This window comes from Gavialis gangeticus, unplaced genomic scaffold (genome assembly GCF_001723915.1).
Source record: "Gavialis gangeticus isolate Ggan-Ray unplaced genomic scaffold, GavGan_comp1, whole genome shotgun sequence".
NCBI lineage: Eukaryota > Metazoa > Chordata > Crocodylia > Gavialidae > Gavialis > Gavialis gangeticus.
The window spans coordinates 24,951,279-24,965,348 of NW_017729009.1; the positions used below are offsets into that span (position 1 = coordinate 24,951,279).

Genomic DNA, 14,070 nt, shown 5'->3' on the forward strand with positions numbered 1-14,070 from the left:
AGCTGTTTTCCTGAGGTGGAATCTCTGCACCCGCCACAGAGCACACCCACAAGCCTGCAGATAACGCCGCCACCACCCAGGGTCTGGACTGATCTTGGCTCTGTGCCCTCTGTACCCCTTGAGGGGTACTCGACCCACTGCAAGAACTCAGGGTGCTTCTCTCAGTCTGAAGCACAAATAGTGGTCTCCCTTAGTCAGCCGAACCAAGGAGATCCCAAGGCATAATCTAGACCCTTTTCCAATAAGTCTCCCATGCTAGGTACAGAGGATAAATTTATTCGTTACAAGGAATAGGTTTAGAATAGGGTACAGGGTAGAGCAGTATCAGAGAAATACCTAGGAACAAACAGTGGTATGGCAGCCTTTGATCATGCATCTGAGTTACTGCAAGCTATATATCTAGTTAGATCTCGAGTAGCTTACTCACAAGTACCATCCAGAGGCAGGTGGAGATTCCCTCTGGAGGAAAGCAGATCATTGAACATGAGTTTCAAGAGAGAGAGCAAGTTTCAGATGGTCCAGCTTCTCTGAGAGTTTTCATCATGGCTGCTGCCCCGGCTCCTGGGCAGTCCTTAACTTATATAGACCTTATGGCCTCATTTACCTGATCCAATAAAGGCCAGCAGCTGTTGGCTGCCAGCCAACCAATTTGAAATGCATCACTGATTGCCAGGTAGACTGGCAGGGTCTCTAGCCCCCTCCCAGTCAGGATGACATTGCTTAGAACAATAGGGAGTTTAAACCCCCACCCAGGTGTGTGAGGCCAGTCATGTAGGCAGAAAAAGCAGGTTTCTCCCTCCCTCAGAAATGTATCCAGCTCAGGTTAGAACTCAGGGTTACCTGAAGCTAATGGGGCCAGAGGTGTCTGCCCTCTGCAGTGACCATGGTAACCAAATTGTCAGATTGGTCATCTGCCTTATGGCAGAGTTTGGGGAGAGACAGAGATGGCATTCTGCCACAATCTCTACCACAGCTCAGTGATGTCGCCTGAGATAATTTAAGAGTCCAGTCTGGAGCCACAGATCCATCCACAGAAGTTGCAGGCCTTTCTGCAGGGAAGAGTAGGTTGCAGGCTGGGATTCCTTTCCTTTTTCTTCCTTCGCTCTCTTCTGTGCTTTGAGACCAGGGCGCTATCTCAAAATGGGCTGCCACTTGGTCGAGGTTGCAGCACTATTGAAGTCAGTTCGCAGCCAGCTCCTCCAACTCTTGATGCTGATGTCCAGTTTCTTGAGGTACTCCTTCAGTGTGCCCTTGTAGCATTTCCTTTTGCCACTGAGAGACCTCAGGCTGTTCGGATGATCACATCACTGGGATCACCTGGCCCCAGTTGTCTTTCCTGCCTAGTGCAGGGGGCTGGACCCAATGATCTTGTGAAGTTCCTTCTAGCCTCTAACAATCTATGAATCTATAAGCTGGGAGCAGAAGCACTTGTTTTGGGAGTCAGGAGTCAGGCACAATGTCCAGTCCAGTGGAGTTGATGCTTGAGGATCACTGACTCAAAGCTGGTAACATTGGCTTCTGTGAGGCTGCTGGCATTGTGTGGCAGTCTTCTCACTTGATGTGGAGGATTTTCCAGATGCATCATTGGTGATACCTGTCTAGGCTCTTGAGATGGCGGATAGTAGGTCCACATTTCACATCCATAGCAGAGAGTGGGGTTGATGATGTAGACCTGGATCTTGAACCTGCATCAATATAGTGTATTTGTAGCATTTATGATGAGCATTTGTAGCAAAGGATGAGACTGTTTTAAGGCTTCTGGAAGAGGGAAGAGAGGGTGTTTACCAAGCTGGATTAATTCTCCAGGTGTTTACACTTGGGCTGCTAATAATACGTCTCTCCTCCTTATTTAAAGCCATCAGATGAACGTGCTTGTGTTTCAGATTACACTGGAAATAATAAAAGCTGCCTTCATGACTCATTGTTCCCCAGACTGTGAGCCAATATTGTAATTTAACAAAAATCTGTCAAAAGTAGAGAAGATATAGATTAGCATAGATATAGTCCAGCATAGACTCAAAACAAGCATTTGCGCATTTGTGCATCAGTGAAGAAAGATGGAGTGAAGACTAGCATGCTGCAGGCTCTTTGGGGAAGGGGCTGTCTCTCCCTGTGCCCAGTGGGGCCCTGAGCTCAGGCAGGGCTTCTTGGTGCTTCCATTATACGATTAACAGCTAATCATCCCTGTCTGAACCCACTCATTACATGCATTCCCCCAGTGCTTTTTGTCTTTATAGCTCAAAACACCAAGGAAAGTCTCAAGCTTCTTAACCTTTCCCCACTGCATTTTCAGCATGGTGTAGGATGGGACATGACTGAAGCAACTGAAAGCTTCATGCAACTGAGCTAGAACATAGTTTTTGCTGTGTCTGACCACCAGTTTAACCATGTAAAAGCTGCATTGTACCCCTATTCAAGCATCCTACAGCTTTCCAAACCACAAACCGTGGGGGTCAGGCACACCATTTCAGGGCATTTGTATTCCAAGTTTCAAGTGTCACCAAGACCCTACAGTCAGCTGGAGCAAACAGGGAATCTTTCACCCACTGAAACACCACACTTTATTTTCAGACACACAGTCTTTCTCAGGAACTATTTTTTCTTTAGCGATGTGTCCTGAACCCAGAAAAATATTTAGGAGTGGCATTTCACTCAAATCTGTGGCTGGACTGGTAGGGTTGGAGCAGGACTACTGATAAAGAGGTACCTACCTAACTTTGCTGCCAGGGGTCTTGACTCACTATTGGCTCATTTCCCCCAGCCCCTTCCCTATTAACTATGTTGCTGCAGGAAGGAAAGCACCCGAAATGCTCAGTGCAGAATGCAGCTCTATAAGCTTTATTCCTTATGACTGTGTTTGGGCACGTGCAAGAGTTTCTGGTGCTGAGCTTGGATGATTTGAATGAGATTCCAGCTCAGCTCATAAAGGGCTGGGGCTGGGACTGGAGTTGGTTTTTGGGTCCAGGTTCAAACTGCAAGCCCCACCTCCTCCTTAGCATTTCCATGCGCTTAGGTCGGTGGTTTGACTGTAACTTGTGTGTACAACTGGCTTGGGGCACACTGCAGTGCACGGCCATGCCATGTCATTTTTCTTTCCCAGCTAAGCATTGCTGTATGCACTGGATTCCTGACTGCCTGGACCCCTTATGCCATCGTTGCCATGTGGGCAGCCTTCGGAGATGTCAGCCAGGTCCCGGTTCTTGCCTTTGTGATCTGTGCTGTGTTTGCCAAGTCCTCCACACTCTACAACCCTCTGGTGTATCTGCTCTTCAAACCTAACTTCCAGAAATTTCTCTCCAAAGACCTGTCGCTGCTGCAGGCCATCCGCGCCATCCTCTGCTGCAGCCGCCAAAGCATTGTCACACTCCAGTCCTTCCCCACCAGAGAAGGCAGGACATCTGTCCGGTTCTCCACAGCCTTCGCCGACCGCCAAGGGCCCTGCAGGAACTGCAGTGACACCTTTGAATGTTTCCGTAACTACCCCAGGTGCTACCAATTCACCCAGAGTCCCAATGCCATGCCCAGACACCATCCTCTGAGCTTCCTGACAGATGGGGGTACTTGCCAGCCAGCTCTGAAAAGGACCGTGCAGGTCATGGTTCTGGTTACAAGGAAGAAGTCAGGCATGGGGACAATGAATGTAGCAGGAGAAGTCCTGCCTTCAGATATTGTGAAAGATCTTCTCTGAGCATTCAGAGAGCCCTACAGCTCCTGGGCTTGGCTAGGTCTCCAGTCACTAGCCAGCTGGGAACAGTTCAGGAATCTCTATTGTGTTCATCTGATGGGTCTCAAAGCATGTTTTGAAGATGAGGTGATACAGCAAACTCGAAAGCAGCCTTACCTCGCCTTCCATTTTTGCTGTTGCAACTTGTGCTCACAACCTGCACCAGTAAAAATGGATGCCAGTGTCTGAAGAATCTGGCCCTGGTAGAATTACATGCTGCATTTTCCAAGAAATATGCTCTCAGGGCACTAGATTCCCTCCACCCCATATTATGGTGCTTTTACGACCAAGCCTGACCTTGGTTCTCTTGAGAAGCATTGTCCAGCACAAAGGTCTAGGAGCTAGAAAGCCTTGAACTATGATCCTAGCTCCAACACTGACGCCTGTAGCCTTAGGCAAGTCAGTTTTCCCATCTGTAAATGGGGAATAACACCATTTACCTACCTCATTGAGGGTTGTAAGATTAACAAGTCTGTGTTGGTGAAGGGTTATAAATCTGAAAAGCCCTAAGCATTATAGATCTCTCAAGAGACACTACCCTGCACTTAGCTGTATTACCCCATTCCCTCAATGCTACTGCAAATAACCACCACTCTATAATATAGAATAGGGGCCTGTCCTTAGAAGCAGGCTTTGGATCTAAAATAATCTCAGTGCAAGGTTCCAGGTGCCATTCCCTTGGAGCAGTGACTGTGGCTCCACAGCATCCTTTTTTGGTGGGTTTAAAGTGACAAAAACATCTGGGGTGTATTTGTCAACTGAGCTTTTAGTTTTCATTTAAAAAATACTGTGTGGGCAGCGCATCCCTAGGGGAAGCAACTGGGCTGGGGAGAGCAAAGAAGTCACTAAGACCCTGTTCCTAAGCTTAGTAAAAATCAATGGAAAGATTTTACCTCAATTCTCCATCCCTATTCCTAACTAGATGCAGGGCCCTGTCATAGGGCAATATATTAGGCAGAAGGCAATGGAAGCCAGGGGGCATTAGCCAACGCATTCAGCCTGGTCACCCTGCACTGTCCTATTGTTTTCTGTTCCCAAAACTCCACTTTGTCTGGAAGATGAGGATGGGCATCAGAAGCACAAAAGACAGACACTACAAATTTATAACAACTCCTCCAAAAAGTCCCGGAAGGCAAACAATTTGCTATAATATCTGGATATATACAGTAGGGCTGTGCGAAACGGCACTGTTCCGTTTCAACTTGAGTGTCAAGGTTTGAACAGAACATCATTTTGTTTCAAATTTCATTTCAAGTTGAAACAGTTGTTCTGTTTTGCTTTCTCAAAATAGTAAGGCTGTTTCAACGCTGTTTTGATGTTTCGCCTGACCATCACGCTGGGGAAAGGAACTCAGCCCAGCTGGGCTGAGTTCCCATGCCCTGTGCTAGATCAGGCTAGGGATAGGAAGCTAGGCCAGCTGGGCTGACATCCCATCCCCAGCCTGATCACAGCACTTGGGAGTGCCTTCCCCTGTGCTGTGATCGGCTTCCCGCAGCCTGGCGGTGGAAGATGGGGAGAGCCAGGGCTGTGCTCCCGGCTGCTGCTGGGAGTGCAGCCCTGGTTGTCCCGTCTCCCACTACCTCGCTGCTGGCTTCGAAACTTTTGAAACGTTTCAAGTTTCAAAACATTTCGACTAGCTTCATTTTGTTTTGAATCCCTTTGTTTCGATTCTATTTCACTGTTTCAAGCTCAAAATGAGTCAGAACAGTGTTGATTCGAAACAGCCAGAGAAATTTTACACAGCCCTAATGTATAGGACTTCCTAAACAAAATTACACACCAAGGCAGAGAAAAAACATCCTGCTCCTTTGAGGAAATTCACAATAAAAAATGAAGCTCTGCACATACCATTCTGGCAGTGCCATGTCCAAGAAAATCCAGACTAGAGAAGAGTGAAGAGCTAGAAGACAATCAATGCCCCACTGGCAACTGGAGTTACATATCCCACCACATAAAACAAACCATGCAAAGGAAATACCCCAGGACGCACAGGAGCAACATGCTGGACACTAGATGCAGTGTGATAGGATACGGAAAACATTTTTAAGACCCCATAGAGACATACTGGTTCCCAGGAAGGCTAAACAAATGAGGAGCAAGAGAGAACAATACATGCTGGAGCTGCACCAGACCATGAGGGGACCACACACACACATTCTGGCTGCAGTGAAAGCAATACTTTTTGGAAGATCCCCCCCTCGATACTGGAAGATAGACAACAAATATACTCTGTTTAGGAGACAGAGAAAGGAAGAATGGAAAAAGATACAATATGTTTAACAGGTAAGGGCCAGATTTGATACCCGGCTCACACTGAATAGTAACAGCATAGTCACTCGTTTTAGCAGGGCTTTGCATGGCATAAGGTTCTACTTAATGTGAGCAAGAGGGGACAAGATTTGGCCCCAGTAAACAAATTGTCTCATCTACTGGAGTGCCAGAGCATCTCTGATGTGACGAGAATTGCTCGCAGTATCTGCACTAATATGCAGGCAATCATATGCCTAAGAAACCCCCATGAAATATGGAAGCTGCTTCTAGAATCATTAACCAAGTGCAATTAAATGAGATTAAAACATTCTCTCCCCTCTCATGCCTTTTAACATAGAGCACAGTACTGGGAGTCCCCTTTGCAGCTTCTATTTTCAGCCCTTGCATCATCTTGGGAGAGTCACAAAACTGCACTGTGCCAGAGTTTCTTTATCTCTAGGGTAGCGGTGGATGCAATCACTGTTTCTGAAGCTGTTTTAGATGCTCAGATGTCAGCGTGAAGCCAGTCTCAAAGTCAGGGAGCTGCGCTGCTCAGAATCCAGCCCCCTTTGCTTTTACACCGTGTTTATCCACAATGGAAATCACGATGGGGGGAACAACACAGCTCCTTTCCTCACAGATTTCCCGCTGCTTTGCAATCAATCAGTCTTTAAGTGAGTCTCAGCACACCCTGTGAGGTCAGCAAGGCTTGTGACACCCATCCACAGATGTGCAGAGAGGTGAGGGGACAGGCTTAATGTCATGGAGAGAGCAGTAGGAGAGAGAGGAATAAACCCCAGTTCCCTGGAGCAGAGTTGGAGCATGTTTTTCCCCGTTATAGGTAATGTGATAAACATAAAAGTAGTTTCCCACTCCCATGTTTCAGTATCATTCATAAACTACATGGCTCCGCAGTCTGTTCAGCAGCATGGAGGAGGGAGGGGTGTTCAACCACTGAAGCACTTAACCAGAATGGTAAACTATTTTCTCTCTTGAGCTACTGGAAAAGAGCATCTCATATAGACAGTGCCACTATGATAGCATATTGCTCTGTATTCCTTCCACAGTGCACAATAAATGACTTGTCTTCTGTATTCTGCAATCAGATTCTTATCTTGTTCTTCTGGACTCGACTCTCCACATACAGATATTACTATTCTTAGTAGGCACTTCGTGAGCAGTGAAATATTGTTGTCTTTACTTAGAACTAATATAGCAGTATCTTCTACTCAAAGAGCACAAAGCACTTTAAAATTATTTAATTTGCTGAGACTCCCTTAAGAAAGAACAGCATTCTCCCCAGTTTACAGACAACTGAGGCACAAGGAGCAGAAGTGACTCATCCAAGATCACACAGCAGGGCTGGGAATACAAGTCCAGCCTCCCAATTCCAAGCTCTGTGCATTGACCATATTTCTGTTCAACTTCATAATACTGATCCAAAGGTGCCTTAAATCTCTAAGGCTAAGAATGGCCATGGGATCGAAAAGGAAACCACATCAAACATCCCCACTGAGAGGGAATTACTCTCTGTGCGGAAACCAGGAAGGAGGCAATGGTAACATAAAATACCATCCAGAAGTGTCTTTAATTTCATATTGGATGTGAGTCTTGCACAAGAGAAATCTGTGGGTGCAACATTTCCACTAAATAATCTCACCCACTTCAACAGTGCTTCTTGCATCGGTGCAATATCATCCCAAGGAAAGCAACATCCAAAGGCAGCAAGATGAAGAGACCTATGGAAATAGCTGGTTAAATGAAAACTGGTATCAGAAATTCAGCTGTGAAAGTTACACCTGTTGATCTAGACGGCTGCAGAGGGAAACCTCTGATCCTCCCATACCTAGGAGAGAAAAGGGGGTTCAGGCGACTGCCCTGCCCCTGACTGAGCTGCAATCAGTTTGTTTTCCCTCACCCCACCAAGCAGATCATCATGATCTGCAACGGCCTCCAGGGCCCAAACATCTTCACTGTCTTCTGTGAGTTCTTCACTTGTCATTTCAATCCTTGACAGAACTGACACACTTTCCCGCCCCCTTTTCAATGAATATAGAACAAGGCACTATGCAAATGCACAAGCGACTTATACAGAAAAATCCAGAGCGATAACACTTTAGATGTGTCAACCAGATACTGTACAAGCTGTAAACATTCCCAGAAGGGACAGAGGGCTGGAGCCAAGAAGAACAGATAACGTGCAAGGGAATAGGATCACGGGGGGATGGATAGAAGACACCTACTCCTCATCACCTAGGGTAGCACCTTGGCCCGACTGAAACAAATAGCAGAACTCCCATTACTTTGATGGGGTTGGGATTTTAACCCCATACCTCCCACTCTAAAACCCATAAACAACAGTTCCCCACTGTGTATCTTCTAGAGGCTGTGTCTCCTCCAGGCTTGAAGAGGATGACATAGGCAGGCACTATTTAAGAGTCAGGGTGTTAGCCCCAGTGGTGTGGCCCTGTTCCAGCTTGGGTCATTATATTCTTCGTACCTTTATTCCCTTGGCAACTCCCAGTAAATATAGTACCCTTCATGTCCTTTCCTTAGACTATTGTGTAGTGTTGCTATGGATTGTTGAAGAGTTGCTGCACTTTAACCCAGAGGTGACTGCACTTCTGCGGCAGGCAAAATGATGACTGTATATCCAGTCAATCTAGTCAGCAAGGCTTGTAAAAGCACTTTGGAATCCAGCTAGACTGAAGGTGCTTTCTACATGTATGATCATTATCAGCTACTGCTGCGTAAATATAACTAGCATGTGATAGCATGACTGTCATGTAAAAGGTAGCTCATGCTTTTGTCTGTTAGTGGTCTCTACTTAGCCACTTCTTCTAGCAATTTCCCCATGATATGAGTGGGTCCATGAGCCGGAACGGGTCTCAGATTTTCAGAACTGGCTGCACTGTTATACCCCCAGACACTGTGATATCATGTATGTGCACAGGATGTGTATGTGCAAATGATCAGTTAGAGAACAGGATTTATGCACTGTGGAACAGCAATAACTGTGAAGTCAAGTTAGGTGCAAAATTTTGGAAGTCTGGGCTTTGTTTTCTAACTTATACTATGCAAAAATAAAAAACCTTGCAATATTTGCAAAAGCTGCAAAAACAAAATCAGGGCAGCAAGTGAAAGAAACAAAAACCAACAAAACAAAGAGAACAAATTTCAAATGTTTGCAAACATTTATAAGTGTTAGACACTTTGACCAGTCAAGACTGAAAATCCCATTCAAGCCAGGTCAAGACATAGTCACCAATTTCCACACAAATATCTAGGGCTACCATTGTGAATGCCCACACTACAATCGTACGCCTGGCACATGAGGAAATAATAAATACTCTACTTCTCTGTTAAGTATTCATTGTCTTGCAGAAATTGTACATTTTTAAAATAAATTTGCTCATGAAAAACTTGCATTAAACTCACTTCAATTAAGTGTTAGCCTGGTAGTAGCCAATATAAGAGAGAGCTCTCCATCTTTTGCTAAACTAATATAGCTGCTAATGCGCATCCCCCCAGGCATGTGAATATGGAAACATTTCAGACTTGTGGGTTAATACTGATGTATCAGCAAGATGGTAGGAATGGTGCATTTGTCAACGGTACAAGGAATTGTGGGAGGGAATTCAATTCTTCTCTAAAATCTCAGTCCCACAGAAAGGCCAGATCCCCAGTCAGGTCATTAGAAGGGAGTTTCACCCTTCACCACAACCCCATAGACCCTTTGCCAGATTCTCCCGTTGGCGTAAATGAGACAAAACTGCAGTGAAGTCAAGGGGTGCCACAGTATAGTGAATCAGGTCCATTAACATAAAACTGCATTGCACGCTTCAGCCAATGGAACGCTTAGTTACCAAATGTTTCAGTTTGGCCCAAATTCTGGTGGACCAATACAGGATCGTTCCCTGTATTTTATTCTTCAGGGCTCTGTCTAGCCCACTTCCCTTGAGAGACTACTCCACTGTCCAATTGATCTCTCCAATAGGAAATAGCTCCTCATATTCAGACTAAAATAGCAACACGGAAGCAAGTCTGGGCTCCCTCCCTGGGAGCAGAGACGGGCTGAGAATGAGCCAAGCATGCTCATTTTGAATGCAGCGATGCCAGCGAGATGAGGACTCTGAAAAGCAGGGGAGGGGTAGTTGCATATGTTACTCTTAATAACTCCTTCTATTAAAGTTGCACCTAAAGATCACAAGTAAGACCTGGGCCTCAGTTGATGGGATTCTGCACAACACAGTGAGAGGCACCCCCTGCCTCAAAGAGCTTATGAGGGGCGGGAGAGGCAACAGAAACAGAGGTGAACCCCAAGCAGGTCAGTAGAGCTGGGAGCAGTTCTGCCCTCCCTAGTCTCAGCCTGGGGTCTCACCGCTAGGCTGCAGCATCTCTGTGCCACCCTGTCTTAAAATAAAGCAGCTTCACTGTTGGAAAAAGAGCTCCTTTTCTAGGCCACCTCTGTGTGATCCGTCGCATCTGGCTACACCGGACCTTTCACAGCTGCTGCTGCAAGTGCCCTTGATCAATGTGTAGATGTTTGAGGACACCCGCTTGCCTTCCAGGCAGGGGAAAAACAATCCTGAGCTGACAACTCATTTTTGTTTTGGGGCAAGACACAAGCATTTCCTACCATCTTCTGAACCAGCCAGCAGAACAGGCCATCTGGTGTGATGGGCCTGAATGGGAGATCATCTGCTACCACTGACCCCAGGCCTACTGCAGTGCTCACTTGGCGTAGCTCTGTGAACACTCCCATGGGTGGCTCTGTTGCCATTTCCAAAAGGTAGAAGAGACGGGGAATGTGAGTTGGCCCATAGCCTTGCACCTCCTCACCATGGGCCTTGATATGCACAGCTCCCAGGACATGATGCTATTCACACAAACACATGCTGAATTCACCCGAGTTCTGCTCTCAGAGAGGTTACTTGTCGGTCCTACCTATGAAACAGAGGCTCTTGGAAGCAGCCTGGGAAGGAAGACATGACCCAGCTCTCAGCACAAGGGCACAGAGTTGAGGAGGGATGCTGGCTGGACTCCAGATCCCACAGGGGCCATAACAAGATTTCATTTCCCACAGGCTTGTTCCAGTTTACCGTCACCTCTTTCTTTCTGGGCTCTGTTCTGGCCAGACAATTAACTAAACTTCATTTGAGATAAATGCACAGCAGCTGCAGAGTGCCTGGTACCGGCTGCCTGCTGCTCTTCTCCCAGATGCTGGTAATTAAGGCTAATTACAGAAGACCAGGACCTTGGAACAAATCCCTGTTCCTTGCAAACCCTGGGCTGTTCCTTACCTCCTAGCACTAAGTTCTCTGCTTGGTGCCCCCTTCCTAGTCTATGACTCAGCTTGTCTCAGTCATGGTCCCCAGCAGTAAATGAATCCTGACCTCTGTGGCCCTTGCATCTGAAGAGAGCGGTTTTTGGTTCCAGTAGACCCGGAGTTATAGAAGTCCAAACCCATAGGGTGAGAGGGATTAACCACAGTTGAGTTTCCCTTGCAAAGCTGCAGAATTGGCTGCATGGCAGGACGGTTCAGCCCCTTGCTGGGACCGACCACTCCTTGACCACCTGTTTTACACAGCCCTTTTGGATCAGACCGTGGTGTCTTTTCCCTCTGCCCCCCAAGCTGCCTGCTCGCTCACTCTGCCACCTAACACAAACCATGGTGGGAAGAGTTTGCTCTTAAAATACTGCTGCAGTGGTGATAGCTCCATAGCTGATGGTCTCTCCTGATGATTTTCTCCCCACTTCCCGATTCTCACGCCATTTGATTTCTCCCAGCCAGAGCACTTGGCCACCTTGTTAGTTTGGACAGCGTTGATCTAGCTATGAGCCAACATTTCTGCTCTCAGGGAAACAACTGATCTGCATTCCCCATTTTGACCAAGGCAGATGGGATGACAGAAGCCACATTTTCAGGCCTGCAATTAGAGAGCTAATGGACATGGCATATGCTGCTCATTTTGAGGTAGGCAACATTAATCAGGAATCCTAAAGTGTGTCAGGCCCTTTTCACCCCAGGGAAGCAGCTCAGGACTAGTCTAAGTTTATACCTGGAAAGGAAACCAGGCCTGAAGTTGCTTCTGAAGAACTGATCCTCCTGGTTGCCTGGACAGGAGTTTGTCCCTCCGGATAGTTAATATCTGCTCCACTCTGACCTGCAGGGCTTTATTTCAAAACGTAGCATGTTTTGGACTAACCCTGAGGAAAAGGGCTGTGGTGCTGGACCAACTGAAAGAAACTAGCTTATCTCTAAAGCCAGTAGGCTGCATCCCTAGGAGCAGCACAACTTTTTCCTAAAATTAAAGGATTAAACTTTTCCTCTTGGGCCTAGTGAAACTCCACTGAAAACCCTCTCCACCTTGGAGCTGCCTACATGAATTACAGCTGCCATCTTTACTGCCTCAGGCACATTGCAACCAGCTTTATTTCCTTGCCTTGACTACTGTCAGATTGTTGCAAAAATCAAGACATAAAACATGCAGAGAGGCCTGTCTTGTTCTGTCAGCACCCACGCACACACATACGTACACACACCCTTCCTCCTTTCCTACCGCTCTTGTCATGCCAGAAGATCCCAAAGTACACACAGTGACAAGACAACTTGTTAGACACCTTGAGCGCCTCCTTTCCTCCTTCAAGTGAGATTAAATCTTGGGTTATTTGCTTAGAGCATTTAGCTTAGGTGCTGTTCATGTCCCCCGGAGGAACAATACTTTATGCAGGTACATTCAACCTCTCAAGGATATTGACAATCTTAATCCATCTCCTGCCATCTCAAGGGAATCGGTGTCATTTGTGTGTCATTTATCTCCTGCCACTCGGTGCCAAAAACAGACTGCTACTTTAGGAGGCTGGATTCCCAGCATATGGCATCAGAGAAGTCTCATCTTGAAATGAGACTAGCCCTTCAAGAGGTTTCACTCTGTAATCCAGGGTGTCTTTATTGTCTCATATCAGCATCCGCATAAGGGCACGTGGTCTGTTGTGCCCTGAATGCTCATATGAGACACCGATGCACTTACAGATAAGCAGAGGAGGAAGAGGGCCCAGTATTACACTTGATTAATCTGGGGAGTGTAACAGGAAACCCTAGCCCTGTTACCAGAAAGCAGACCGGTCCCTTTAAGACCAGAACTTTCTGGGCACAGCCTGCTGGCAGGGTAGGGGTTAAAAGCTGAGCCTGGCCAGCTAGTCAGGTGACCAGAAGGAGGCAGCCAGAACTATAAAAACCCTGGGCTTGGTGACAGTTGGAGGCAGTAGCCAAAGGGGAAGGAGGTTGTATGTGAGAGCTCCGCAGAAAGGCTTGGCTGCTGTGAGAGGGCAACTCCTAATGACTCTCAGAGAATCAGTGGCAGTGCCACAAGGAGGAGCATCACAGACAGGAGGAAGGAGAAGTACCGAGCCAGGAAAAAATGTAAGCTGGCATACTGCCTTCTTTAATTTCTATTTTTTTGTGGTTAGAGCCCATGGACTTAATGTTTATATATATCTTTTGATTGATAAACTGGTGGTTTGTGGTTCAGGCTGTAGGAGAGGAGGAGGTTTCATTAGCACCTTGGGGTACAGTCATAAAGGGCCTAATGCACTAATGGGTGCAGCTGTATAATGCTGGTAGCCCAGAGCTGGCTGCAGGACTTTGAAGCCGGGTCCTAGTGGAGGGATCTTTTCTAATATAAGAAAGCTTCAAGCCTGAGGAGGCAGAAGACCCAATAACTTAACATCCAGGGGGTGCAGGGTAAAAAGGGGCCAGAAGGCCTGGCTCCACAGTTCATTTGGCTTTTTTTTGTCTGAAGAGGACCACAGGCCCAGAGAGGAGTAAGGAGTTAGAGCCTCCAAATCAAACCCTACCCGGTGGGTTTAGACTGGTAGGCCTAGCTAGGGAAAGATGGTGGGATTAGGCCTGTGGTGGCTGAGAACACCAACATAGAAGTACAATGGGCAGTCCCCTGCTTGTAAGAACACCTCAATAATATTTACATCAAGATGTGGCAGGTGAGTAAAGGTGGGCTAAGATAGAATTGAAACATTAAGGGACTTCAAGGGTGCCCCTCATAGCTTGCAAAAAAAAAAAAAAAAAAAAAAAA

At 46.7% G+C, this 14,070-nt stretch overlaps 1 protein-coding gene across 1 annotated transcript in view; it reads left to right on the forward strand.

The window, feature by feature from the left end:
* LOC109292689 (opsin-5-like) overlaps window positions 1–14,070 on the forward strand; it is a 65,251-nt gene that overhangs the window by 39,935 nt on the left and 11,246 nt on the right. Inside the window, exon 6 of the mRNA XM_019510257.1 lies at window positions 3,101–4,493. Coding sequence (XP_019365802.1) covers window positions 3,101–3,688 — 588 coding nt within the window. The 3' untranslated portion in view covers window positions 3,689–4,493. The remainder of the gene's footprint in view (window positions 1–3,100; window positions 4,494–14,070) is intronic.